The 27599-nt window shown below is 40.5% G+C and overlaps 1 protein-coding gene across 2 annotated transcripts in view; it reads left to right on the top strand.

Moving 5' to 3' along the window:
* Positions 1–26256, top strand: part of GCLC (glutamate-cysteine ligase catalytic subunit) — a 47424-nt gene extending 21168 nt beyond the window's left edge. The window contains exons 2-16 of one of the 2 annotated variants that reach the window (XM_007972227.3): positions 1310–1422; positions 2873–3055; positions 7596–7709; positions 9314–9372; positions 9474–9607; positions 14612–14686; positions 15159–15275; positions 16259–16397; positions 16850–16962; positions 17979–18071; positions 18378–18482; positions 23294–23375; positions 23457–23560; positions 23642–23762; positions 24808–26256. In XM_007972227.3, coding sequence (XP_007970418.1) covers positions 1310–1422; positions 2873–3055; positions 7596–7709; positions 9314–9372; positions 9474–9607; positions 14612–14686; positions 15159–15275; positions 16259–16397; positions 16850–16962; positions 17979–18071; positions 18378–18482; positions 23294–23375; positions 23457–23560; positions 23642–23762; positions 24808–25019 — 1764 coding nt within the window. In that variant the 3' untranslated portion in view covers positions 25020–26256. Of the gene's footprint in view, positions 1–1309; positions 1423–2872; positions 3056–7595; positions 7710–9313; positions 9373–9473; positions 9608–14611; positions 14687–15158; positions 15276–16258; positions 16398–16849; positions 16963–17978; positions 18072–18377; positions 18483–23293; positions 23376–23453; positions 23561–23641; positions 23763–24807 lie in introns of both variants that reach the window. The other variant, XM_007972225.3, reaches the window with a different exon arrangement.
* The last annotated feature ends 1343 nt before the right edge of the window (positions 26257–27599 follow it).

Genomic DNA, 27599 nt, shown 5'->3' with positions numbered 1-27599 from the left:
TGTTGTTGTTTAAATCTGCTAGGTTATCTCCTATAGTTACTAACATTTTTTTCCCCGTTATAATCATATTACTTGGCCCGTAATGTTTCTGTGATGAGGGTGAATGACCCAAATGCCTTCTAAGACCAGGGAAATACACATAAATAAGGGAATAAACTGTAGACAGTGTGCACCCCTGAGAAGCAGACAGCGCAGCTGCACAGTCACAGGCTTCGTGCTGAGCTTCTGGGTATTGTTTTAAGACTGAGAAACTAGATTTACATGTGAAATGTCTGGGAAATAGTGGATATACTGTTGCCTGCCCTTTTTTTTTTTTTTTTTTCCTAAACTGCTATTGTAGGCCAAACCAAATACACCGTGGCCTAGTTTGCCTTGTGAGGAGTCAGTTTCCTACCTCTGTAGTAACTGTCTTGGTGCCATGTGCAAAGGGTACATTCAAGGGTTTGCCTGGATAATTCCGTATCTTTTCACTTACGTATGGATAGTGGATGTTTTGTTTCAATCACACATAGTGATTCATAATCTTCACTGTTCACGCCAACTATCATGATTGAAAGCATGCAATTTCAGGAAAAACAAAAGTAGGTTCTAGTTGTATTCTGCCCAGAAGTCTGACTTTGGTGTTTAAGTCTTTATTTTTATTAGAATTCCACCAGGTATTGTTAATAAGTGCACTAGTGCACCCTGCATTGTAAATTGTATATGGTTTCAGAGTGGAGAATTTGTCTTAAATTACTTGAGATAAACCAAAATTAAATTGTTGAAACCCCTAAAATAACTTCTTCACACAGTATATTCATGGTTATGGTTTAACTCTCCAAAGGTGGGACTGGTAGTAGGATTATGAAAGTGTAATCTACCTTACTTATTACTCTGCCAATAAGTAAGCATAAGCTACCTTGACTGCAATGTCCAGATAACCTCTTTCTTAAACTTATAATAAGCCAACTGAGGAAATAAATTTTAAAATGCAGCTTCTTTTTTACAACAGCAGTTTCCAGAATCTTTGCTCCAAAATACATCTTTTTTGATGTACAGCTTGTCAAAATGGGTATCGACCTTTCTATAGGATATTAAGTAGGACAGAGGAAGGAAGGGGTGGAAGTGGCACTACTGACTGATCCTTTCTACAGGTTTCCATATTATGCATATGAACACTTATTTTGTGCTGTACTGTAAGCAGATGTGACTGACTGGAGTTACTGTGGATCCTTTACAGACTTCACGTTTCCTTGCCTTTTTCTTCTGGAGGTCACCCTGAAAACAAGTCTGGAAGAATGTTAATTTTTCTCACCTTTATTTTCAATAGGTGGAATACATGTTGGTATCTTTTGATCATGAAAATAAAAAAGTCCGATTGGTCCTGTCTGGGGAGAAAGTTCTTGAAACTCTACAAGAGAAAGGGGAAAGGACAAACCCAAAGTAAGCTCTCATATGCTGATTTAGTGTTTCTGAAACTGCTAAAACTACTAGAATGTGGAGTTTTTTCTCAGTTATTGGAGTCAGGGTAGCATAACAGTTAAGAGTATAGGCTCTGGTTTCAGGTTGACAGAGTTTCAAATCATGGTTCCTTTACTCAATAGCTGAATAACCTTGGGCAAGTTACTTAACTGTTCTGTGTCTCAGTTCTCTCATCTGTAAAGATAATAGCACTACCTACCTAAGGTGTTGGAATTAAGTACATTAATATATGAAGCACTTTGTACAGTAAACTAAATATAAAGCCTGTTTTTTATTAAAATATTTTTGGGAAAAAATGTATTGCGGAAGCGTATAACTGGGATCACAAACCATGGTGCAAGATATAACTTGCAGATGGGTTTTGTTGGCTAGCATGATGTTTTTCTTGTTTGTTTGTTTTTTGAGATGGAGTCTCGCTCTGTCGCCCAGGCTGGAGTGCAGTGGCGCGATCTCAGCTCACTGCAAGCTCTGCCTCCTGGGTTCACGCCATTCTCCTGCCTCAGCCTCCTGAGTAGCTGGGACTACAGGTGCCCACTATCATGCCCAGCTAATTTTTATATTTTTAGTTGAGATGGGGTTTCGCCATGTTAGCCAGGATGGTCTCCATCTCCTGACCTTGTGATCCGCCTGCCTCAGCCTCCCAAAGTGCTGGAATTACAAGCATGAGCCACCGTGCCTGACCTGGCACGTTTTAAAAATATTCCTGTATTTAAGGAGAGAGACGGGAAGGGAAGGGGAGTATATCCTCCTCTGTTCATTTTCCACTCATTCGTTTTGGGGAAGCTGCATTTGAGTTTGGAGGGCAGCACTGAATTGAAAGAACCCTTATGGATTCATCGCCTTCTCTGCAGAATAGGTTAGTTTGTCCTGGACAGTGAATGCTCTATGTGCATTTTCAGTTATTTATAAAGATTTTGGGTCAGACACGGTGGCTCACGCCTGTAATCCCAGCACTTTGGGAGGCCAAGGCAGGCGGATCACTTAAGGCCAGGAGTTCGAGACCAGCCTGGCCAACATGGCAAAACCCCGTCTCTACTAAAAATACAAAAATCAGCCGGGTGTGGTAGTGCATGCCTGTGATCCCAGCTACACAGGAGACTGAGGCACAAGAATCACTTGGACGTGGGAGGCAGAGGTTGCAGTGAGCCGAGATCGTGCCATTACACTCCAGCCTGGGTGACAGAGTGAGACTCTGTCTCAAAAGAAAAAAAACATTTTGGACCCAATACTTGTTGACCCTTATGTAGTTGAATAGCTATGGAAAAGTAATAATCAGTGAGAACTATGAAGGAGTTCCTGGCTTCATTTATACCTAATGGTTTCTACACTTTTAAAGCAACTTTAAAAACTTAAAAATTGAGCAGACTATAGCAGAAGAATAAGATGGAACTAAATTATTTCTCCCCCATAGCCATCCTACCCTTTGGAGACCAGAGTATGGGAGTTACATGATTGAAGGGACACCAGGACAGCCCTACGGAGGAACGATGTCCGAGTTCAACACAGTTGAGGCCAACATGCGAAAACGCCGGAAGGAGGCCACTTCTGTATTAGAAGAAAATCAGGCTCTTTGCACCATAACTTCATTTCCCAGGTTAGTTCCTATATTAACATGCCCCAGCAGATCTCTCAGAGATACAGGTAATGAAAAGAGCAAGTCATAACCCAGGCTTTCCACCCTATAATCCCCATACGTTACAGACAGTTTATCTTTTATACACTGCACTTGATAGACTCTGTAACAGTAGAGCTGCAGGCACAGTTGCATGCCAGCTTCTGTCAGCTGTGGTGGCTGCACCGTGGTGAGCACACTCAGTGGGGCTCAGTGGGAAAGACCAGGATACTGTGATGACAGACCAGCAGCGTGGCCGTGTCTGCCGCAGGCGAGGGTGGAGGGAGCAGCAGGCCTGCCACACAGTTCTCACTCTGTAAGCAGTAGCCAGAGCTTCTGGAATACTATCCCCTGGTGACTGTGATGGTTGTGCCCTCACGCACTTTCAAAAAGGAGCATTTACCTACTAGCATATGGTGGCTTCAGTGGCAGATCGGAGGGTCTGTGGTGCGCCCAAAGCGCTATCGATACCGATACTCTATGAACAGCATGAGTCATTAGGTCCTTGCATATTGTCCTGAAAAGAAGATTTAGGGTTTGTCATCAAATCTAGTTATGACCAAAAGTACATAAAAGTAAATAGTGAAATTATGTTCTTCGCTTAGAATGAGGTACATGAATATCATATGTATTATACATAGAACCCCTATGTAAAAATACATTTCTGCCGAATCATGAATGTGATTTATCTATGCTAGGTGTCTGTCAGATTGTGACAGTATACTTAGCTCCTCAAAGTTCAAAGGCGCTCTGGGGGTTGGTATCCATGGTGGAGAGAACACTTTGAACTATTTTTATACCTTTTCTCTGATAAATGTCCATCAGCCATTCAGGGTCATATCATTGGCCTCAGAGGGGCATTTAAATGGGAATTTATTGTTTTTTATATCTCTATTGTAACATCTAAATAGTTGAAAACTTATTTAAGCTAGCCGTCTAACATTTATAGAAGCATCTCTATTTCTGTGATACCTTCATTCTGTATGTACAGGCCACTTCCCTCCCTCTCCCCACAAGAAGGAAAATCCCTGCTGGGTGAGGGTGGACAGATTTGTTTTGATTACAGTGGGCACATTTCTTCGACTTAATGTTTGAAAGAGGAGGTGAAAAATCGCTGGCCCTGCCATTCACTCAGACACTTGAGTGCCTGCTGCAGGCAGAATGGGCATGCTCTCATGAGTGAGGATGAACAGATCTGTCTCTGTGGAGCTGGGGGGACGAAGGACAATCAAATACCCATAGATTCAATACGTGTCAAAGTGGGGCCATGCTAGGAGGAGGAGATGGGGAGCAAAGAGTACAACCTGAGTATCCAGTGGACTCTGGTGGGTGGAGGGAGAGGAGGTGGCATGTCCAAGATTCCAGGAGGAGTGAAATAGGAATGGGGAGCGGAGGAAGGTCTTAGGGAGGGGAAGCAGTGTGTGTAAAAGTCCGAGGATGAGCCAAGCAAGCGGGGACTTCCTGGGAACTAGAAGAAAGCAAGCTGGCCAGTGTGACTAGGAGGCTGAGGAGGAAGTGCAAGTATGGGGTAAACGGAAGCTGGGAGGTAATTGGCAGGCAGGTCAGGTTAACCACAAATTCTAGTAGTTCTCCTAAAAACAGTTGGAGGCCTTGGGAAGGTTGGGTTGGGTGAATGGCATCCCCTTTTTGCTTTGCAGCCCTCACTTGGGCTGTAGGTGCCAGGGCTTACTAGAAAGTGAGTGAGCGAGCTCCCTGTGGAGAGACAAGGGCTGCCTGGATGCTGGTGGGTGCTGGTGATAGGAAAAGTGTGTGGTTTAAAAGATGGCAGAGTCGGTGAACTGCTGGGAAGAGAAGACACATCAAGGTTTTTGCTATAGGTCATTGTCCTGAAAACGTTCGAATACTAGAGTAGAGGCCAAGGAGGAGGTTACAGATGTTAAACAACAACTTCTAATGAACTGGAAAATGTAATACCTTATATTTTCCTTTTTTTCCCCCTTAACATTAAGAGGGTTGTACATTTCACTTAGCAAATTAAGAAAGTGGGAGGGGATTTGTAACACAAACCAGAACTGTTTTATATATTAAAGCTGAAGAATATATAGGATTGATGGGTAGTGGTGTTTCCTTCTGGGCCAGAAAATAAAGTTTTGGGTTAAACCTAATGTGTCCCTTACCTTGAGAATGGTTCCATATGGGATAGTTGCCTTTTTAAAAAAGATTTAGCGTGCACTAAATGCGTGGGCATGGTGGCTCACACCTGTAATCACAGCACTTTGGGAGGCCAAGGCAGGCAGGTCACCTGAAGTCAGGAGTTCGAGACCAGCCTGGCCAACATGGTGAAACCCCATCTTTACAAAAAATACAAATATTAGCCACGTATGGTGGTATGTGCCTGTAGTCCCAGCTACTCGGGAGGCTGCGGCAGGAGAATCGCTTGAACCTGGGAGGCAGAGGTTGTGAGCTGAGATTGTGTCACTCTGCTCCAGCCTGGGTGACAAAGCAACCCTCCATCTCAAAATAATTAAATAAATAAAAATAAAAACATTCAGCATCTTAAGTCATTGTGAAGGGGGAGTTGAGACAGAGGAATAAACTTTATTCTAAAAACCTATAATTTTGAAAAAATTATATGTATAATTTTTTTATACCCTGTCCATATAGGAAGGTATTTTGGGACTTGGAACAGTAATTATTAGTTATTTAGTGGCTAGAAGCCTCCCTATACATCCACAGTAAATGATAAAGTTTTGTTGTAGTATAAGATCAAGAGGGAAAGGAGTACTCTGGTTCTTAAGTATAAACAGGGTGACTTTCTTTATAAAGATGCAAAGCTCTATAGTGTGGAACTGTAGTCCGAAACAGTAACCATGTGACTATTTAAATTTAAAATTAAAATTATATAAAATGAAAATTATAGTTCCTGATGTGACTGAGGAACTAGCCTCATTTCAAGGGCTCAGTAACCACGTGGTTAGTGGCTACCACGTTGTTTTGGATAGTAGAGATATTAAACATTTCCATCACTCCAGAAAGTTCTGTGGGACAGCACTGGTCCAAAATGAAGCAGTGCCATAGGTGTCCGAAGATGCAAGTTCTGATTCTACCTTCTCCCTGCCACACAAACACATTTTCATTCTCTTTCCATCCAATATGATTCTGGTGAGCAAGGAATCCCCTTAGATTTAAGTTTGTTACTCTCCCAAAGAACTATTCCTAAGGTTGTTGGCTCATAGTAAATAATGGACATAGCTTCAAGAATTCTCAAGAACCCTTGTAGCTGGGAACTGTTTTCTAGATAAGATCACTACCTTCAGTTGTTTCCAAAGTGGATATGGGCAGCTAACAAATACTTTATTTTATATTAAGAAAAGGTAGGGGTTAAAAATAAGGCATGGATGGCCAGGTGTGGTGGCTCACGCCTGTAATCCCAGCACTTTAGGAGGCCAAGGCAGAAGGATTACTTGAGCCTAGGAGTTCAAGACCATTCTGGGCAACATAGTGAGACCTCATCCCTTAAAAAAAAAAAAAAAAAAAAAAAACTTGGGTACAGTGGCTCACGCCTATAATCCCAGCTACTCAGGAGCCTGAGGCAGGAGAATGACTTGAGCCCAGGAGTTCAAGGCTGCACTGAGCTATGATTGCACCACTGCACTCCAGCCTGGGAGACAGAGCAAGACCCTGTCTCAGAAAAAAAAAATATTTTTTTTTTAAAAAAGATATGAACTTGTCTTGAGCCTCAAGCCAAAAGTTTCTTCCCACTGATTTAAAACTCCTCCCTTGTTTGGCTTTCACTTAGTCCTTGTCCTCCCTCACAGCACATGTAATATATTGACCTCAAATTCCTAACTTAGAAAAACTGGGGCCATTACTAAAAGTGATGTGGAATTTGAGCTTTACACTTAGGAATAAATATGGAGCTTCATTTTTCTGTGTTGAAAGTAGAGCTCCTTAAGTAAGAGAAAAGGGTTGGGTTTCAGACTTCAGAGGGTGATCTAAGGGGTAGATGGGGACACCTGCAGAGATACTCCCTAATCTTGAGGGACTCATGAGGTGACCTACAGAGGCATAAAACAGGCTCCTTCCAGATTCAGAGCCCACCGGGAAGTGGGAGGCAGTGGTGCCATGCAGGGGGTCCAAAGATAATCTGAGAGTTTAGAGATGGAAAAGGAAGACACCCATCATAGGCCATGTAGGGGGACACCTGTCACCCATGACAGCTGATGTGACCAAGGGAAATGACTTCTGTGCTGTCAGTCCTTTCTATTAGATGAAGAGATGGAGAGGACCCGAGGAAATGCTGTGTGGATTGTGAGTGAGTGGAGACTTGGATAAAGTTAGTAGTGGGCTGGAATTAAAAGAAGATCCTTGTGAGCAAGAAGTGTGGGAGTGGTTGTAAAGGGGCACAGTATTTACACAACATTTGTTTTGTAAACACAAAACCCTCTGAAAAGGGGATACTAGAAATGAGGTGTCTTTAGCAGGTGCAGTGATGGCAAGACTGCACACAATTAATTCCTGAAAACAAATCCTATCTATTTAGTTCTTCAATTTGTTGTAGATTAGGCTGTCCTGGGTTCACACTGCCCGAGGTCAAACCCAACCCAGTGGAAGGAGGAGCTTCCAAGTCCCTCTTCTTTCCAGATGAAGCAATAAACAAGCACCCTCGCTTCAGGTGAGTATGGCTTTGTGTTGAAATGCAGATGCCCTTCACTAGACCCCTGACTTCTGAGAGTATAGTGTTTCTGTCTAGAAATCCTTTTTGAGCATTAACTGAGTTTTGGCTGTCTTCCTAAGTAACCAGAGAAGACAGCAGATGTGCACCTGTTCACATCTTCAGTACCCCCAGGCTCCTTGGTTGTTGATGCGTGCACCAGGCTTGTCAGTTCTCCCAAGTCATCACAAAGTTACTAGCTGAGCCACTGACCTCTTTTAATGAGGAGATTATTTTCAGTCCTAGGTCTGTAAATGCCTACTGGGATTTTTTTTTTCTTTTCGTTATTTCTATTTTTTTTCCCTCTATCTAACCGTCAGTATCTGTGATCTGCCCATCTTACTCTATATAACTTATAAAATAGGTACAGTACCTGATATGTATAATGAGCACTCTCTTCTCTTCCATTAATTTCGAGTTCTGTTGGTTTGTCGTTCAATTCTGAGGTTTTAAGTTGCTTTAAGGCTGTCACTAGTATGATCTTAGCTTTGTACAATGCATGCTCATCTGTCACCCTGAGCCTAGGCTCCTGACCCAGAGTGGCAACATGGAGACTTCTCAGCGTTCATTACTTTTAACAGGCCCGCGCGTTTGCTATGTGCAGAGCCTTTTGGGGAAGACAAATACTTGTAGACATAGTTTCTAACTTCATATGTTGTCATGTGTTTAAAGGAAAATAAAAATAATTCAGTTGCTCAAGAAGAGAGAGATTATAACAGATGTCAAAAGATGCACCAGAAATCCTTCTTGGAGAAAGTGAGATGCTTCTGACTGAGGGGGTCAAAGCAGGCTTCATGGAAGAAGTGGCATTTAGGCTGAATCTATAGAAGCACTGCCCATAGAAACATGTAATTGTAAATGTTCTCATAGCCACGTTAAAGTAAAAGCCAGACGAACATAATTTTATATTTTATTTAACCCAATATGTCCAAAAATGTTATTTGAACCATGTAATCCTTTATTCACAAGTAATTTCATGTTTTTTTTGGTACTACATCTTCAAAATCTGGTGTATATTTTACTCTCACAGCACGTGCGTGTTTTAATTAGGACAAGCCGTATTTCAAGTACTCAGTGGCCACAGTGTCCCTGGTAGCTTCTGGACTAAACAAGCATAAGTCTGGAGGATAAGGATTAATCCTGCAGATTTGAAGGAGGGAGGAACAAGGTATTGGGGCTCCAGAGATGCCTGGGCAAAGTGGGTACTAAAGTTTGACCAAAGTCTTTGGAGTTAATTTGGGACATGTTGGAAACAGTGAAAGCAGACCATGGCAGACTTTGAACACCTGAATTGATTTGGTAAGTTAAGGGAGCCGTGGGAGCAGGGGTTGAGCAGGAGACAGAACAGCATTCTTGAGCAGGAGCCAAAGAATTGATACTAATGCAAAACCTTTAATCAGAAAGTTCCCTTATAGTATCTTGACTCAGATACGTTATCTGTTGAGTTGTCTTAGAGAACCAATCTGAGGTATGATTTCATTCTGCTTACTTGTGTGTAATCAAATTCTTCTTTTACACGATGACTGTTAGGTGACCAATTTATGACGTTTGGTTGTCTGTTTTAGTACCTTAACAAGAAATATCCGACATAGGAGAGGAGAAAAGGTTGTCATCAATGTACCAAGTAAGTCTACTGAGAGGTGGTGGGGTGGGAGAGAGACATGTTGAATTGTTGTTTAATCCTGAATTCTAAACCATTTTTATTTTTGTATTTTTATAATACAGTATTTAAGGACAAGAATACACCATCTCCATTTATAGAAACATTTCCTGAGGATGATGAAGCTTCAAGGGCTTCTAAGCCAGATCATATTTACATGGATGCCATGGGATTTGGAATGGGCAATTGCTGTCTTCAGGTATTGTTTCAAACATACAGAGAGGCAAAGTGTTTCATCCATTTCTGTTTTTTAGCTTCTTTATATATGTATGTTTCCTGTTCCAAAAATCACATTTTAATGAAGTTGAAATGATAGCTGGTATGCCTTTCTGAAAAACAGTGAAATTATATTAGCAAATTCATTGGTAGCTGTCTATGACTAATTGTTCTACAGACTCTGTGGTTCACCACAAAGGTTATATACCTTTATAACTGTAATTTCAGTTAACTTAAAATGCAATATATTCTGTCATTGTTTCTCTTCTCTTTTTATATGCCTAGTTTTTACTGCCATCTCGTGACAGGCTAATGAGGTGGCTTAAATATTGTTCTAAACTCTGAAAATGAGCTCTGATGGAAATATTCCAGTGATTTTGTGATCCAAGGGATTTGTGCAAAACTGTCTAGAGGTATAAAAAGAGTAAATAACTTAGCAGCTTGTGTTTGTCTTGCCCCTGAGTGAAGTATACAGGAGCCTGTTTCTGTTTACCCATTAAAAAATTTTCCTGGGTCTGTTTAAATTATGGTGCCCCTGGCAGTGAGTGTCCAAGCGCGCTTAAGACCGGAATGGAAAAGCATGGAACCCATCAGGTGGCCACACGCAAGCCTGCAGTTGGGTTTTGGCTCTGTCACTACTCAAGTATTTGGGCAACTCCCTTTACATCTTTTGGCTCAGGTTTTTCGTCATTTGAAAGAAGGGCTGATATTAAGTCCCCTTCTAGATCTGACTCTAAGCTAATATTTATTTTATTGCCTTAACTAATGGAAGTAAAAGAGAGAGGCTGCTTGTTATTTAATGTCCAAGGAAATTTTATCCAGTTCTGATTACTTCAGCTGATTAAAAACAGCGTCCTTAGAGGCACGGGGCCGTCCGTGCAGAGCCTGGACCCATTAAGACCCTTCTGAGCCCCCAGCCTGACTTCTCTCAATGCAGAGGCCCAGAACCCAGCCTTCCTTCACCTCAGACAGCTACCGCGTGTACACGCATTTCTTGCGCGTATATCTCTGGTCTGTTTGTTTTCAAAACTAAGTATAATCCAAATTGAAAGCTAGAATCGGATTTTTCCATTCTGAATGTGTTTAAATAACATGACTGAGGATAATTTCTTTCTGTTTTCTTGACATTTATAGGTAGTGTAAAATATGTGACTTCCAAATAAACATAAACCATCACACTTCACGAAAAAAGAGATTTTTCAACTTTTAACTGCATATCTGTTTTCCTATCTTAATTACAAGTATTTCTAAAGAAAACCATTGAGTTCTAGAGCTTACAGTACATGGTTTTAGAATTGTGTAAGTGCTGTTAGTGTATTGATTGCCTTTTCTTGGTTTAATATTAAACCAGGGTGTTCTGCCAAGGACCGCATAGTTTCTCTGATATAGTTCCAAGGGATTTCTTTCCACTGAAACACTGTATGTATACCCATAAATGTTTCCTAGTGGTAGATGATCAATATTTTTTATGCTTGTAGATAGAAGTTTTCCATCCAGTGTAAGCTTTGTCATGGGTGTAGGATTGTTTTCTTTTTCCCAATGACATATACAGTTTCACTATGCCACTTAAATCATTAGCACAGATAAAGCATTTCATGTGTGGCACATGAAATGAATTTTGCCAATTCACCACCAGAATCCCTGCTTTATGTCTCTTCAGTGGAACGCTAAAACGACTTCTTTCCCAAGTACACTGATTTGATCTGTACAAATTATATGAATGTATTAAATTATCACGTGTGCCCTGAAGCTGTGTACATCTATCATTAGAGAGATGGGGGAAAAAAAGAAACTACTTATTATAGTAAAGCAGAAAAAATAGTTTTAAAGTAATTTTTTAAGGCTAATGGAAGACTTAGTGTATAAAACAAAAAGCATTTTAACCACATTCAAATTCTTGACTGTTTTGGGGCCTTTCAGGAATCACTTAAAAAGCACCAAGTTCACAGCCAGGCGCGGTGGCTCATGCCTGTAATCCCAGCACTTTGGGAGGCTGAGGTGGGCAGATCACTTGAGGTCAGGAGTTTGAGACCAGCCTGGCCACCATGGCAAAATCTCGTGTCTACTAAAAATACAAAAATTAGACATGGTGGCATGTGCCTGTAATCCCAGCTAGTCAGGAGTCTGAGGCATGAGAAACGCTTGAACCTGGGAGGCGGAGGTTGCAGTGAGCCAAGATTGTACCACTGCATTCCAGCCTGGGGAACAGAGCAAGTCTTTGTCTCCAAAAAAAAAAAGCACTAAGTTCATGACAGGTTATGAAACTCCCCACCCCACCCCCCCAAAGTCATGTGACTTCAGATCTGGGTTGTAGATAAAGTTTAGATTTGATGTTTAGGTTTCTAACATATATCTTCCTTAGTTCCTCCCTCCACCCCCAGCCCCACCCCCATCAGTTTCCTGGCAGCATTGTGCGTCTCCTTTATATGATGCTTTAAAAGGACACTAGAAGCCCAAATTACTCATGTATTCATAGCTTTTTAAGGCATAAGAACTTTTTTTCCTTCCATTAAAGCCATTATCCACAGTGATATCCTATTTAATTTGATGATTGCGTATCAGCTCTAGAGTAAGAAAGCTAATTACTAAAGGTATTTAAAATAACTAAGTCACTTCACTGTTGTATACTTCTCTGGGGTTGGATTTCCCATGATTCACCTACAAATTATGTATTGTGTACAGGCCATCTGAGAGAAGCCAATTGAAAAACTGGAAAGAAAACCTGCTTCTCATAGTATCTTTTTAAAAACAAAAATGACACACACTAAAATACCTAAGAGTAACACAAAAAAGACATAAAAAACTAAGAGATGCATGTTCAAAATAATTATTTCGTCAAAATATTTGGGAAACATGTAGTTTTTTGTTTTTTGTTTTTCTTTAAATCTCAATGCCTTGTCAGTTGGCCTTTGGGGTCCCTGTCTTTCAGGTTTCTCACCATACCTTTGACCTTATGTTATCCTCTTTAGCACCTCTTTTTTTTTTTTTTTTTTTCCCCAAGATTCTCATTTGTGAAGCACTAACCAGGTGTCCTGCACACTTGGGATAGAGAATGGGAAGAAAGATCCCCGCCCTTCTGGAGCTTCCACTTCAGCAAATAAGTGCATAAAGACTTTGCGTGCCAGCTCGCATTTCCTCACTGCTCGTGTAATTCATGCCACACGCAAAGTGATTTCCAAGTTCCCACCTCTTTGCAGCAACTCCCCTTGGTTTGGTTATCAGTGACCTAATTGCCAACCCTTATCAATCTTTGTCTGCTTTAACCTTTGAAACTCTTATTATTTGGCGCCCATGACACAGCTTTTCTCTGTGTTGAATTAATTATTAATTATTATTAAACTAGTAATGACTAGTTAATATAGTCTCCACACTGACATGAAATGCGATTATAATTGAGCAGGCAAACTTGAGTCTCCAATAGACGTTGTCTGCTGTGGAAAACAAAGTTGAGATCTAGCTAAGACCATTGGAACTAACAAGTTGAGATTGTAACAGTCAAATATTCACTTAGCTGCTGTATTTCAAGTCTTCAACACTGAAATTATTTCGTGTTCCAACATTAAATTCAAGCTGTCATTATTGAATAACACGAAATTCAAACTGTCGTTATTGAATAACAACAGAGGAGGTTAAAACTGTTGCCAACTTGCAGTTATTACTAATGTGCTAACACAAACACATTTGTGTTCCTTGTCCCTTCTACCCTCTTGGAAAAAAAGCAGGTCTTTTGTTTTTGGTTTTGGTTTCTGTTGGGTAACAAAGAATTTATGCTCACCAAGTTGTATGATCTTTCTCTCTGCCTGACTCTTAAGTGTCCTACCTACCCTCCTTGTGCAGGCTTCCTGGGTGATCTCCCCATCTTCAGGACATTATCTGAGCCTACTCCCCAGGTATTTCTACAACTCAGATTTTTCTTCTGAGCACCAGTCCTGGAGACCTAGCCACTTAGAGGACCTCTCTTTCTGTCTGTTCTCTTGGCCTCATAAGTCCATCACGTCATGACACCTCTTTATCTCTAACCTCTGAACACCCAAGCCAAAACCTAAGCCATCCCCCACTCTCGGTCTCCCCTTGGTCACCAGTGCCTGCTACTTTGACTTTAGTATCACTCTCCCCCACATCCTTCCTCAGCCTTTTCCTTGACAGATGCAGTATTTTAACTGCTTCCCAGTCTTTCTAGTCTTGCCCCCTTCCAAGCTCTTCACCATACTGCCACCAGTGAAGTTTGAAAACAGTAGTTGGCCAGGTGCGGTGGCTCACGCCTGTAATGCCAGCACTTTGGGAGGCCGAGGCGAGCGGATCACGAGGTCAGGAGATTGAGACCAACCTGGCTAACACGTTGAAATCCTGTCTCTACTAAAAATACAAAAACAAAATTAGCCGGGCGTGGTGGTGGGCACATGTAGCCCCAGCTACTCGGGAGGCTGAGGTGGAAGAATGGCGTGAACCCAGGAGGCAGAGCTTGCAGTGAGCCGAGATCATGCCACTGCACTCCAGCCTAGGCGACAGAGTGAGACTCCATCTCAAAAAAAAAAAAAAAAAACGGGAAAGAAAGAAAAGAAAAGGGAAGGGAAGGAAAGCAAAAGGAAGGGAAAGGAAACAATAGTTAACAGGTCCAAATACCTTTTGCATCCCTCACTAACTGAAGGGATAGGAAGGCAACAAGCCAGTAGAAGAGAAAATGCTTTGCTAAAGGTCATTGTATGTCTGTGTCTTATTTTTCTTTTTTGACTACTTAATCTTATTTCACTTAGGACCTTGGTTATTTATATTAGTTGCCTATAGGCAATGGAACATAGTTAAATACCATTTTCTAGTTAAATTCACCTAAGACAACTTTTAAACAAAACTCTTGCATTAAATGTTGGCATTCATGAAGCATTGTTAACTTGCCCCTCTCTCCCCAGCACCTTCCTTATCTGATTTCACTGCTTGGGGAGCATGCTAATGATTCCTTGGTGTTAATAACTTTGCAATTCTTAAACAGGTGACATTCCAAGCCTGCAGTATATCTGAGGCCAGATACCTTTATGATCAGTTGGCTACTATCTGTCCAATTGTCGTAAGTATAAATTTCCTCTTATTTTAAATACTACTTCGTAGGAAATAAGATAGCATATGCAGAATTTACTAATGGTATGCTATTTAAGTCCAGTTAAGACCTCAGTCAGAGATGGACTAATATAAGTAGTATGCAGGTTTAGGTATAATGAACTGAGAGTCTACACTGTAGAAGTTTACTGTTGCTAGTACAACATTGATTTGTTAAACGTCAAGTTTGAATGTGGCCATTTTCCCTCTCCCGTACTTCATGTCCTCACATTAGAGAGAGGATGATTTAAGTGAATCAAACCCAAGGAACTGGATTCTTCTTGGTATATTTCACTGTAAGATAGGCACAGGTACATGTGGTGGAGCTCTGTATGGGTTGCACAAACTGATTATTTTTTATCAGAAATATAACTGCATGGAGCTTTTTTTAGCATGTAAGTGACATTTTGAATTTGCAGGAGCTGACTTGTGTTTGTTTTTAGATGGCTTTGAGTGCTGCATCTCCCTTTTACCGAGGCTATGTGTCAGACATCGATTGTCGCTGGGGAGTGATTTCTGCATCTGTAGATGATAGAACTCGGGAGGAGAGAGGACTGGAGGTGGGAATTATTGTTCCTTAATAGCCCTTTTAAATCAAGCAGGTAAAAATGGATCTTTTGTAACTACTTGCAATTTTAGGATGTCTCCCTGAAATTTTTATCTAAAGTGAGGAAAAAGATTTGGTCTAGGTGGGGAGTTAATTTCTATCGTATGTTGATGTCTGTATTTGTTTTAGCTTCATTTAAAATTAGTAGTGCCATTTTTCTATATTTTGGAAGTGCTGATGGCTGTTTTTAGCAAAAGGCTTTTTGGTGCCACATGAGTGTTTTGTATATGGTGCTTTCTGCTGTGGAAAGTATAATTTGTGTCAGAGATTCTTTTTTCATGTAAAAGGTTAGGCATTGACTAATAAGGGTGAGATGGCACCTCTTGTTTGCATGTTGAACTGTAAAGTAACCCTTGCATCTCTCCAGCAAGGGGTGTGCATCAGAACCACCCATGGAAATCTTTAAAAGTAGACACCGAGACCCTATCCTAGACCTACTAAATAAGAATCTCTAGGATGGGACCTGAACCAGGGGTGTTTTTAAAGGAGCCCTCATAAGTATTTTTGATATTCTTAACCAGGGCTATACTACTGCTGCTCTGGTCTTCATGTAATTGTTCATAAATTGTTGAACATGCTTTCTAAGTAGAAATAAACTTTAAAGGATAAATTATTTTGATAGGTTTATCTTACATTATAGATTTATTTATTTATTTGCTTTTAACCTTAGCATTTATTTTCCCTAGCTTAATAAGAATGAAAGTGATCTGCTTGTAAAAGAAAAAAGTGTATTTAAATCATACCAGAAAAAAAGGGTATTTAAATTACCTTCAGATTTTAAAAAATAGGATTTTCCTTAATAATACTTTTCAGGGCTCTCTAACTTTTTTTCTGTATCTTATGTTGAGGTTTTTATATAATTATCATATATAAAAATATATTATTTTCAACTCATTTTATATAGCATATTCATTTATATATATTTTTAATCTTTAGCCATTGAAGAACAATAACTATAGGATCAGTAAATCCCGATATGACTCAATAGACAGCTATTTATCTAAGTGTGGTGAGAAATATAATGACATCGACTTGACAATAGATAAAGAGATCTACGAACAGCTGTTGCAGGAAGGTGGGTTCCTACTGCATCTTTCTGGGTTTAATTGTACGCCTTTAGTTCTTCAAAGCTCTTATACACTTTTTTGCTGACTCCTGGTCTGGTTTCTATTTTTTGTGTGAAGTCTTTAACTTTCCTTATGAGGCTGCTTGTTCCTAAAGTTTCAGGTTCCAAATACTTGTGAGATCTTCTTGACTTTTAGCAAAAGGAGCTTACTTTGGAGGTCTGTGTGTAGGTCCACACCAGTGCCCCAGCAGGCATTGTGTAAGTAGTGAATAAAACGTTGACATTTCTGCAGTGTCCGCAGGATAAAATACTGGGCGAGGTGAGGATACTAATCAAACCAGCTATTTCAAGCTTCTAGACACCCTTTCTTCAAACTTCCTGAGCTATCCTGTCGTCTTTCTGGACTAAGAGGAAGGGGTATCTCCTGCTTTGCAGTGAGTTCCCATATGATCTCTTTGCAGGCATTGATCATCTCCTGGCCCAGCATGTTGCTCATCTCTTTATTAGAGACCCACTGACACTTTTTGAAGAGAAAATACACCTGGATGATGCTAATGAGTCTGACCATTTTGAGGTATCTCCTCAGTTTTATTTTTATTTATGTATTTGTTGACTTCTGAGAGTCTGGAATCCTCTGTTTTATATGCATTTCACTTCACAAACCAACATGGGGAGGCAGTTTTCTGTACCTGTGAAGAATACAAAAGACATTTCGTAAGACTTTCATTTACCCAGTGCAGAAAAGAACTTGAACAAATGAAAAATTGGTTTCAAGTACTCTTATTTTACGATTCTTACTGTTTATCTCACTGATTATGTTGTTTTGTTGTTGTTCAGTATTTTCTTATTTGCCTAGTGGTGAAAAATTCATACACTGCACAAAAAATAACCTGATCAGTTATTTCAGTGCTTCAGACATACCACCTTTTTTTTTTTTTTTTTGTAGATAGGCTTCTCATAGGCTTACTTCTGTGTCATGTTATATGTAGACATTGACATATATACCTTTTGAAATACCACCTATATCCCCTTTCTTTCCCCCACCAAACTCACAAAAGATATAAATCCTTCCAGTCTTGCCATCAGATCCCAAGATGGTTAGGGCCAAGAAAGAACTCTCTCTCAGTGTCTTGAGAAACAGCTACCCTTCTTAGGCTCTGGGGTCATTGAAGCAGCAGCATTCCCAGGAGAGGAGGAAGAAAGGAAACAACTGTTGTATGACAGGGTTCTCAGATGAAAGTGTCCAGTGTCACCTGGAACGGCAGGCTGGCTCCTAAAACTCTCAGGGATGAAGGTGGGGGCCCCATGGCTCTTCAGCTGCTGCCCCCTAGGTGGGAGGTAGGGAGTAGGAGCTGGGTGGGATTAAGCTTGCAGGGATAGGGCCTCTAGCTTTTGGTAAACACTTGCTGTTTTGTTTTCCTGAAAGAGCACACTCCAAGAAAATCTTGAATTATACCTTTTTGTCTTTGTCAGTTGAAGAAATTTGGTATGGACAGTAAGCAGTCTTCTTTCCTAATTAAATATCAGATCATCTTAATATTTTCCCAGACGTGTGAAAAGTGGGTTTTCTTCTCTGCTTTTGTATCATAGAATATTCAGTCCACAAATTGGCAGACAATGAGATTTAAGCCCCCTCCTCCAAACTCAGACATCGGATGGAGAGTAGAATTTCGACCCATGGAGGTAAGACACACGCATCAGCAAGAACTGACTCAAAAGTACTCTTCCGCCAGCTGTTCATCACCCTTCTGATGCTGCTGTCAGAAGGCTCTTAAATATAAAATAAAAATTAAGTATGTGCATGGTAACAAGTCAGTCCAAGTTATAGAGGGTTGATTTCTGAGAATAGATGTGGGCAAAGGGCTTCCAGACCCAGATGGGGAATTAGGAGATGGCTTGGGAATGACATGATCTGAGGAGGGGCCTGGGTCAGGGAAGAGCACGTTTGTGTAGTTGGTCTGTAACTTCTCTGAGCTTCTGCTTGTCTAGGTGCAATTAACAGACTTTGAGAACTCTGCCTATGTGGTGTTCGTAGTACTGCTCACCAGAGTGATCCTTTCGTACAAATTGGATTTTCTCATTCCACTGTCAAAGGTAAGGATATGTTTCTTTATGGTGATGGGTATAGATCTATCTGTAGATATATTTATTTATATATGCTATTTTTTTACAACCTGATTTCATTTGGAATTGTTTACCCTTTGCAATAAAATGTTTCTCCATCAGCCCTATTCTTTATTTTCTTTTAAACCTAGGCTTAATTTCTAGATGCTTTCCATTCAAGATGATTGATGGCTAAAAGTAGTCCCACACATTGATTTCATCCACTACAAAATCCCAGGTTGATTACAATGTTAAAATTAGGACGGGGAGGGAAAGTGTAAATGCTGGAATGCCAGGAAAAGTATCCTCAGTAGAACTGAACTTCAGATGTTTCTGAAGAATTTGGATGGGGTTGGACTGTCAGAAAAACAAATTGGAGTTCATCAGCCCCCCAAAAGACCAAAAACCACGCTTTCTGGGAGCAGTTTGCCAGCAGAACAACTCCAGGTGATGAGGGAGCAGAGCTGTGGGTGGTGGGGCAGTAGCTGAGGAGGTGAAGGCCTTTGGTTTCTGGGCCAGGGTTCCTCTTGGCAGAGAGTGGCTGGAAAAAACTGCTAAACAGAGAGGGCCCTGCCACAGAAGTTCCTGGTTGAGGGTTTTAGGGCCAGAGAATGGAGAAGTAGGGCAGCCCTGTCACAGCAAACATGGAAGCAGGAATGAAACTGCTTAGCTCCAGCCCTGGGGCATCTCCTTCCTCCATGAGGGGTTTGCCAGACTGTGCCCATCCCCACACCCAGACCAAAGATCACTCATAGAACTCTGTGGGCCCACGTTGCCCTCATGCCTACCTACTGAGGAGACCAAATCCATCTAAGAGAGATTGCATGTAAGCTACCGGTCTAAGCCTTTGCTTATAAATAAGAATAGATGCCCGGAAGGCAACAGAAAATTGAGAACAATTAACAGCCTTAAAGAGAAGGGCCCAACTGGTCCTGCAAGGGTATACTCTGTTCAGTGAAACTTAGTTACTTCAAGGAAGTAAGCTGGGCCCAGCACACACCTATAATCTCTGCTCCTCAGGAGGCTGAGGCAGGAGGATTGCTTGAATCCAGGAATTCCAGTGCAGCCCTGACAACATTGCCAGATCCCATCTCTTGAAAAAAAAAAGATAAGAAACTGGAAAGAATTATTATTATTATTTTTAATTTTTAAACCTTTTTTAGAGACAGGGTCTCACTATGTTGCTGAGGCTGGTCTCGAACTCCGGGGCTGAAATGATCCTCCTGCTGCCAAGCCTTCCAGGTAGCTGGAATTACAGACACAAACCACCATGCTCAGCTTTGGAAAGTGTTCTTAAAGGAATTCTAATTAGTGGCCTCAGACAAATTCTATAGAGGTTCAGTCACATCCATAAAACAAGCATTATAGATGGTGCTTATTTAATGGTGAGTATTCTCACCAGTAGAGCAGATGTTGTTGAATATCCAAGGTAGTGACTTAGAAGACCAAATTAAGATTAATCCCAGCAGGATGGTGAAGAAATAGAAATTATGGAAAACCTGAAGCCTGGAAAACTCTAGAAAATTCAATGTTTATATAATAATTTAGAAGAGGAGAATAGTTTATATAGAAAAGATATAAAATACAATAATCAAGGAAATAATAGAATTTTTCCTTAATAAGTCTCCCTTAAGGATGAGACAAATACTTAACTCAAAAGTAGGCATTTATTAATTTCAAAGAGAAAATTAACTGTCTGGACAAGAGGAAAAATGAGGAGACCTGCCAAGGGGGAAAAAAATCAACTGATACTACTTCTCATTTGCAACATTAAATGCTGGATGGAAAGAAGTTTTCAGAATCTCGAGAGGTAAAGAATTAACAACCACAGAATTATCTTCTCATCCAAATTATTCTTTAAATTTCAGGTGATTCTAACAAAACTGAATGGATCAAGTTAGGGCTAAAAGTATGCCAGAAGTCTTATCTAGTGTCTTAGTTTGTTTGGGCTGCTGTAACAAAAATACCTCACACTGGGTGGTTTATAAACAACGGGAATGTATTGCTCATAATTCTGGAGGCTGGGAAGTCCACAATCAAGTCACCGGCAGTGTCAGTGTCTGGTGAGAGCTTTTGCCCTCTGGTTCATACATGGTGCCTTCTTGCTGTGTTCTTACATGGTGGAAGGGGCTAACTAGCTCTTCAGGTGTCTCTGTTATGAGAGCACTACTCCCATTTATGAGGGTAGAGTCTTCATGACATCCCAAAGGAGGTCCTCCCAATCGCCCCCCAAAGGCCCTACCTTCTAATACTGTCACAATGGGCATTAGGCATCAGCGTATGAATTTGAGGGAACACAAACATTCAAACCATGGCACCTAGTAAGGGGATATGGAAGGAGATGAATGGCAGATACTCATTAGTGCTTGACACTTAGAGAGTTATAATTTCAAAACTACCTCTTTAAAAGTAAGGAAAACTATTAATAGTATAGAAACAGGATTTATTACTCCTAAACTTGCTGGCTAAAAGGGTGGTAAAATGAACCAGGAATACATTTCAGTGCCACAAAATTGGGTGTGGGGCCAGGGGAGTGAAGAAACAATAGCCCACAGAACATAAAATGGTGAAAATAAAATGAAAACAAATTTGAATAGACTAAACTCTATCCTATTAAACTGCTAAAACAGATAATATAAAATAGCAACAACACAGTTTGCACAAGATACACCTAGAACAAGGACAGATGCCGGGAAGAACTGCATAGTGACCTTTTGGAATGATAGCAGGAATGGCAAAGCAATATCAGGCAAAATGTGAGGTAGAAATTATTAAATGGGATAGAGAAAGCAGTTTTATATATTCTTCCAAGAAGATGTGAAAGCTGTGGTCCTTTTTGTACCATGAAATGTAACATGAAAAGAATTTAGTGTGATGGGTAATATGTGGCTTTGATGTGAGAACTAAATGCATAAATCCCTGGTACTACTTAGTAGGCTTTTAACCTGGACAAGTTACTTATTCTCAGTGCCTCAATTTTCCACATGTATCCCAGAGGGGGATAAGTAGGCTGTTGTAAGCCCATGTGAGATTAATGAGGTAAACCACTTAGCAGAGTACCTTGCCTGTTACTTAGTAACTGACAGGCCGTATAATCAAAGGATGGGAAGGGCCATGGGGGAGTTAAATGGCATGGTTAATAAGCTTGGTTGTATGGCCTGTATTACATATCTCATACCACATCTTTTTTCAGATGCCATGAGTAAGATTTACAAAAAATAAAGAAAATCTTCACTTCTCAAAAGTAGACACAATAGAGCATGCGTTCCCACTAAAACTAAAGAGATATTCTGGAGAAATATAACATTGGAAATTAAAAATGTATAGATTTTAGATCCACCAAAACTAGAATTACAGGTTGTATAGGAAAGTGAAAGACAGTAGGTTGCTGGCAGAGCTGGTGTGTAAGGAAAAATTATGTCGTAAAACAAAGATTTTGAATCTAAGTAGTTGAGAATCTAAAGAACAAAATAAAATATACTTTGAAAGGAAGTCATAAAAGCAGAAATTAGAAGTGGTCATTATCAACTTTTTTCAAGACTAAGGAAAAAAGGAACAAATACTAGTAATGAAAGCAGATGTTCACAGCCATGGTGGAATTTATACTATTTATTTGAGTGTGCTCCTAGAGTATCTAGATTCTTCAGAGGGTCCTGTGTGTCTTTTCAAAAATGAAACCGTTAACAGTCGCACTCCCCGCATAATGAATATGGGAGGAGACTTGGTAATCAAGAGAGTTTGTGTACCATCTGTCCCACATCAGCCTAACTGGTCACTATTGTATATACTGAGGTCCCACATAAGATTTCATTATAGAAAATAAGGGATTACTACTAAAAAGTTTTTAAAATTCTGCTTTGAGAGTCTTAAAAAGTCATTGGCGATGTAGAGAATTCACAAATGAAACAGGTTTCGGTTTCATGAGTGAGTCGACATGTCCAGAGCCACCAGGTGGGCAAAAAGCAGTGATCTTCTGCCCTTGGAAGGGCTGTAACCTTATTCCAGATACGACAACCTATGAACTGTCTTTGCCTTTCCTCACTATAGTGGGGAGGCAAAACCCCAATGGCGAGGCAGCAGGGGAAGAGCATTCAACTTAGAAGAACTGGGTTATAGGCCAGGCGTGGTGGCTCACGCCTGTCATCCCAGCACTTTGGGAGGCCGAAGTGTGCAGATCACTTGAGATCAGGAGTTCGAGACCAGCCCCGTCTCTGCTAAAAATACAAAAAAAATTAGGTGTGGTGGCACAGGCCTGTAATCCCTGCTAGTTGGGAGGCTGAGGCACGAAGCATCACTTGAACCCAGGAGATAGAGGTTGGGGTGAGCTGAGATCGCACCACTGCACTCCAGCCTGGGCAACAGAGCGAGACTCCGTCTCAAAAAAACAGAAGAAGAAGAACTGGGTTCTAGTCCTGCCTTCTGCCTTCCTTACCCTGGGACTCCTGGTGAGACACTGCTATGTAAATGGAACCAGCCACCTGCCCTCCCAACACTGTATGTCTATTGCAAGCCTCAGTCACAGAGGTGCTTTGAAATACAGACATTCCACATGAATATAAGTTTTGGGTTTTACGTTTCTCTTATAATTCCCTGATTAGTTAAAAAAATCACATACCAATCCATGATTGAGTGACACAGTCCTCACATAAATAAAAAGCCTGTTCCTCCCACTGGGAAGCATTTGAGCAGAACGTAGAATCCCTAAGGGAGTGAGTCCTCATTGCAAAAGTGAGGAAGGCGCTGCAACTTGTATGTCCGATCAAGAATATTGTGACTTAGTCGTGATTCTTTTTCTCCCTTAGGTTGATGAGAACATGAAGGCAGCACAGAAACGAGATGCTGTCTTGCAGGGAATGTTTTATTTCAGGAAAGATATTTGCAAAGGTATTACATTATCTTAGATTTCTAACGTCAGCTTATGCTGCAACAAGCTGCTAAAGCTCCCCTGACGCTCTTGTCCAGCAGGTGGCAACGCAGTGGTGGATGGTTGTGGCAAGGCCCAGAACAGCACAGAGCTTGCTGCAGAGGAGTACACCCTCATGAGCATAGACACCATCATCAATGGGAAGGTAGGAGGGTGGCCCTGTACAGTATGCCTCACTGTGCACATCCGCCGGCAGGGAGTTCATAACGTGTCCTGCTTCTTGTAGGAAGGTGTGTTTCCTGGACTGATCCCAATTCTGAACTCTTACCTTGAAAACATGGAAGTAGATGTGGACACTAGATGTAGTATTCTGAACTACCTAAAGCTAATTAAGAAGAGAGCATCTGGTATGATATCTGTTTTTCTTAATCTCGTAATGTAGACAGAACGGTACAATCTTAGAATGCTCAATTTCTTAAAGTCTTTTAAAATAATGCCGTATTTAATTCATGCACACTGTTTCACATTTTCATATCTCTGCAATTGTATTCACCTTTTAATCTTTGACACATAATTTAGATTAGCAGTGCTTTTTTTCTTATCAGTTCAGAAAATAGGGGTGCATCTTCAAATCACTGGCATCTCAGATGATGAAATGGCATCTGGATTGTTTACTTACCATTTACGTCCAACTGTGTTGATTGTACATCATCATGGGCTCTTTTATAGGACTAAGGAACTCTGTAAGTTAAATAAGCTGAACTGTTCTTCAGCCTGCATTTGTACATACAATGAGGCTCCTGAGAATCCCCTTTCTTTATTAGCTTTAAGGTTACATTTACAGTGCCTAACACAGTATTTGGCACAAGGGAGCTGTCAGCTATGAATAAAGTGACAGCACTGATGGTAATGGCATCTGTATTTAACTTGAGGCTTCTGTACACTTTCTGGAGTCACAAAGGATAGCCGTAGAATCCCACCTCACCCCTCAAATGGTATACTGCCAATTTCCCTCTTCATTCACTCTACTTACTGTTCTTTATTCTCTCCACCTCTTTGATCAAAGATGGCTCAAGGGACCCTACAGTCCTCTGAGGCAGTCTCGGCATTTGTAGTCCTAGCCCTCTGGCCAAACGGGAGGACACATGCTCTTGTACACATGTGCTGGCTCCTGTCCTTTGAGAGCTAGCAGTGTCGGCATATGGGTGGCCTCTAACAGGTACCATAGAAACTGGATGTATGTGTTCTCATTGCCTGCCTGCAACCTAGAATTCCTGCCCAGGAGGACTTCTTCAAACGCTATGAAAGATGTTCCCACCCCTGCCATGCGACTACACTAAAAGGACACAGTGATTTCTCTCCAGAATTGCGTTTATGCCGACCACTAAATATCAACTTATTAAAAGAAAACTTCTGTGGTTTTAATTTTTTTTTCGCTTCCCCGCCCCACAGGAGAACTAATGACAGTTGCCAGGTGGATGAGGGAGTTTATCGCAAACCATCCTGACTACAAGCAAGACAGTGTCATAACTGATGAAATGAATTATAGCCTTATTTTGAAGTGTAACCAAATTGCAAATGAATTATGTGAATGCCCAGAGTTACTTGGATCAGCATTTAGGAAAGTAAAATATGGTGGAAGTAAAACTGACTCATCCAACTAGACGTTCTACAGAAAGAAAAATGCGTTACTGTTTTATTGACGAACTGACGGCAGTACGATGCCTCTCAGCCCATGTGTATGATACGAAGACTAAATGATAGAATTGTACTGGGCCAGTGAACCAGAAATTGATTAAGGCTTTCTTTGGTAGGCAAATCTAGAGTTTATACAGTGTACATGTACATAGTAAAGTATTTTTGATTAACAATGTATTTTAATAACATATCTAAAGTCATCGTGAACTGGCTTGTATATTTTAAAATTCTTACTCTGGAGCAACTACTGTCTAAGCAGTTTTGTAAATGTAATGTACTGGTAATTGTACAATACTTGCATTCCAGAGTTAAAATGTTTACTGTAAATTTTTGTTCTTTTAAAGACTACCTGGGACCTGATTTGTTGAAATTTTTCTCTTTAAAAACACTTTCATTAATTTTCCTTTGTCATTTCCTTTGTTGTGTACATTAAATCACTTGAATCCACTGAAGTGCTTCAAGGGTAATCTTGGGTTTCTAGCACCTTATCTATGATGTCTCTTTTGCAACTGGAACAGTTAACCACTTGGTCACCTTGCCCCAAGCTTTCCCCTCTGAATAAATACCCATTGAACTCTGACGGCTGTTATCAAAGGAACTTTTCTTTGTTTAAATTTGCTGATGCAGTAATTAAGTTTTAACACAACTCTGTGGGAAGAAAGGAGATTATTACCCAGAATTCACATGTAGTGATTATTAAGGACAATTTATTTTTTTAATTAAAAAAGTTGGCAGTGGGGGTGGGGGATGGCCATCATTTTTCTTCCTATACATACAAAGGATACTGTCAAAAATGGCATTAGTTCTTCTGTTGTGGCCTGTTATTCTGATTGCTGCTGTATACAGTTTTGTTACTCTTTAGTTGTTAGTTAAGCATATTGATAGACTGCTCTAAAAGCAATTCACTCCAGATTTTACCTGGGGAATATTCTACATACTGCTTACTTTCTCTATAAAACTCATCAATAAATCATGAAAGGCACTGAATTCTGTAAATCAGGACCCTAACTGTTTAATTGTAAATAAGTTTCAGATAATTGTTACAGCTTTGCGTTGACGTTTTGTTGGTTTTTTTTCAATTAGTTAAGTCTTAACTGCTTCTAAAATAACTCTGTATTGTAGATTATGCAGACCTTTACAGGCATAAATATTTAAACTGTAATATGCTAACTTGAAGAGATTGCAATAAAGCTGCTTCAGCTACCCCTGTTTATGTTTAAATACTAGGGTTTGTTCTATATTTTATACACGCACTTTGGATGATTAAAGAATGCCTGGTTTTCATTTGCAATTTGCTTGTGTAAATCAGGTTGTAAAAAGGCAGATAAATTAAAATGTTTGTGGTATGAGGAAATAAAAGAATGGAATTAGCATTCATTCAGAAACCTTTGAATGTGTGTGAGTTCCACAGCTCAACAAATAGTTGTAGAGTTTGGTTTTTGAAATTAACCCAAATACCGTGAAATTATTTTTTCATCATTGAGACCTCAGACGTTTCTAGAAAGAAGCATAGTGATGAAGACAAACAGATGCCTTATCTCCGCTGGTAGCTATCACCCCTGTGGGGAGACAGAACTTGAAGTGTGACTGAATTGACTGCTGGGCCACTGGAAGATTTTTTTTTTTCACTCCCAACTGCTGTTGTGCTGGGTCAGTGGGGACATGGTGAATGAATGTTGAGTAACCTGGGTGCTGTGTGCACACCGCAATCTAAGCAGGAGATACTTAAGACTGTGAGTCAGCAAGTCCTGCAGAGAGCTGTCTTCGACTCCTGTCTTTGGATCAGTATTCAGCCCCCCACACACACGGTTCATGAAATAATGTTCATCTGAGCAACACACTTTTCTCAGAGCTCTAATTTCTTTATTTGAATGTTCCTAGGGCAGTGCTTATCAAACTGTAGTCTACATACAAATCTCTTTGGGGTGTTATTCTGGCTTGGTAAGTCTGGGGTGGGGCCCACATTTCTTAACAAGCTCCCAGGCGATGCTGATGCTGTGGATTTGCTGGCCCCATGGATAATAAGGACTTTCTCTACCTGAGCTATGGACAAATCAACATTAAGTCTCAAATAATCACTTGCTTTTAAGTCTAATGTGATATGTCTAGATTTTCTCTTATTAAAGACCAGATAGTGGTCTTCTTTCTCGAGGACAGAGAATGTAAGCCTCAGCTCTCATGAGCTTTGCCATGTGAATACAGCTGAGAATTTGGGATTTTTAGGAACAGAACTATAAATCTTAAAGCAAGCAAAAAGTGTTTTCTCCTTGGTAGAAATACCTGTGGCCAAGCCCAGACCTTCAGATCCTAACTTGGGATACAACTGATTGTTACTTAACCTGCTGCTAACCTAAAGACTAGTTTTCTGCCCATCTAGTCCCCTGTGTGAATAAGAAGTTTCCTCTTGGTCCCAGGATGCCTCTGCTGCTTGGCTCATCTCTGAGGCTGTGAGCCTTCCAGTTCAGAAATGGAAGGAAAATCCATTGCCTTGGATGCCTCCTTCTAAACCACCACCCAAAACAAAAATGAGCCAGGAGACGTAGAAA

The sequence above is a fragment of the Chlorocebus sabaeus genome, chromosome 17 (assembly GCF_047675955.1).
Source record: "Chlorocebus sabaeus isolate Y175 chromosome 17, mChlSab1.0.hap1, whole genome shotgun sequence".
In the NCBI taxonomy this organism is placed as follows: Eukaryota; Metazoa; Chordata; class Mammalia; order Primates; family Cercopithecidae; genus Chlorocebus; species Chlorocebus sabaeus.
The sequence above is the reverse complement of the archived record's forward strand: the minus strand, read 5'-3'. Positions and strand labels throughout refer to the sequence as shown.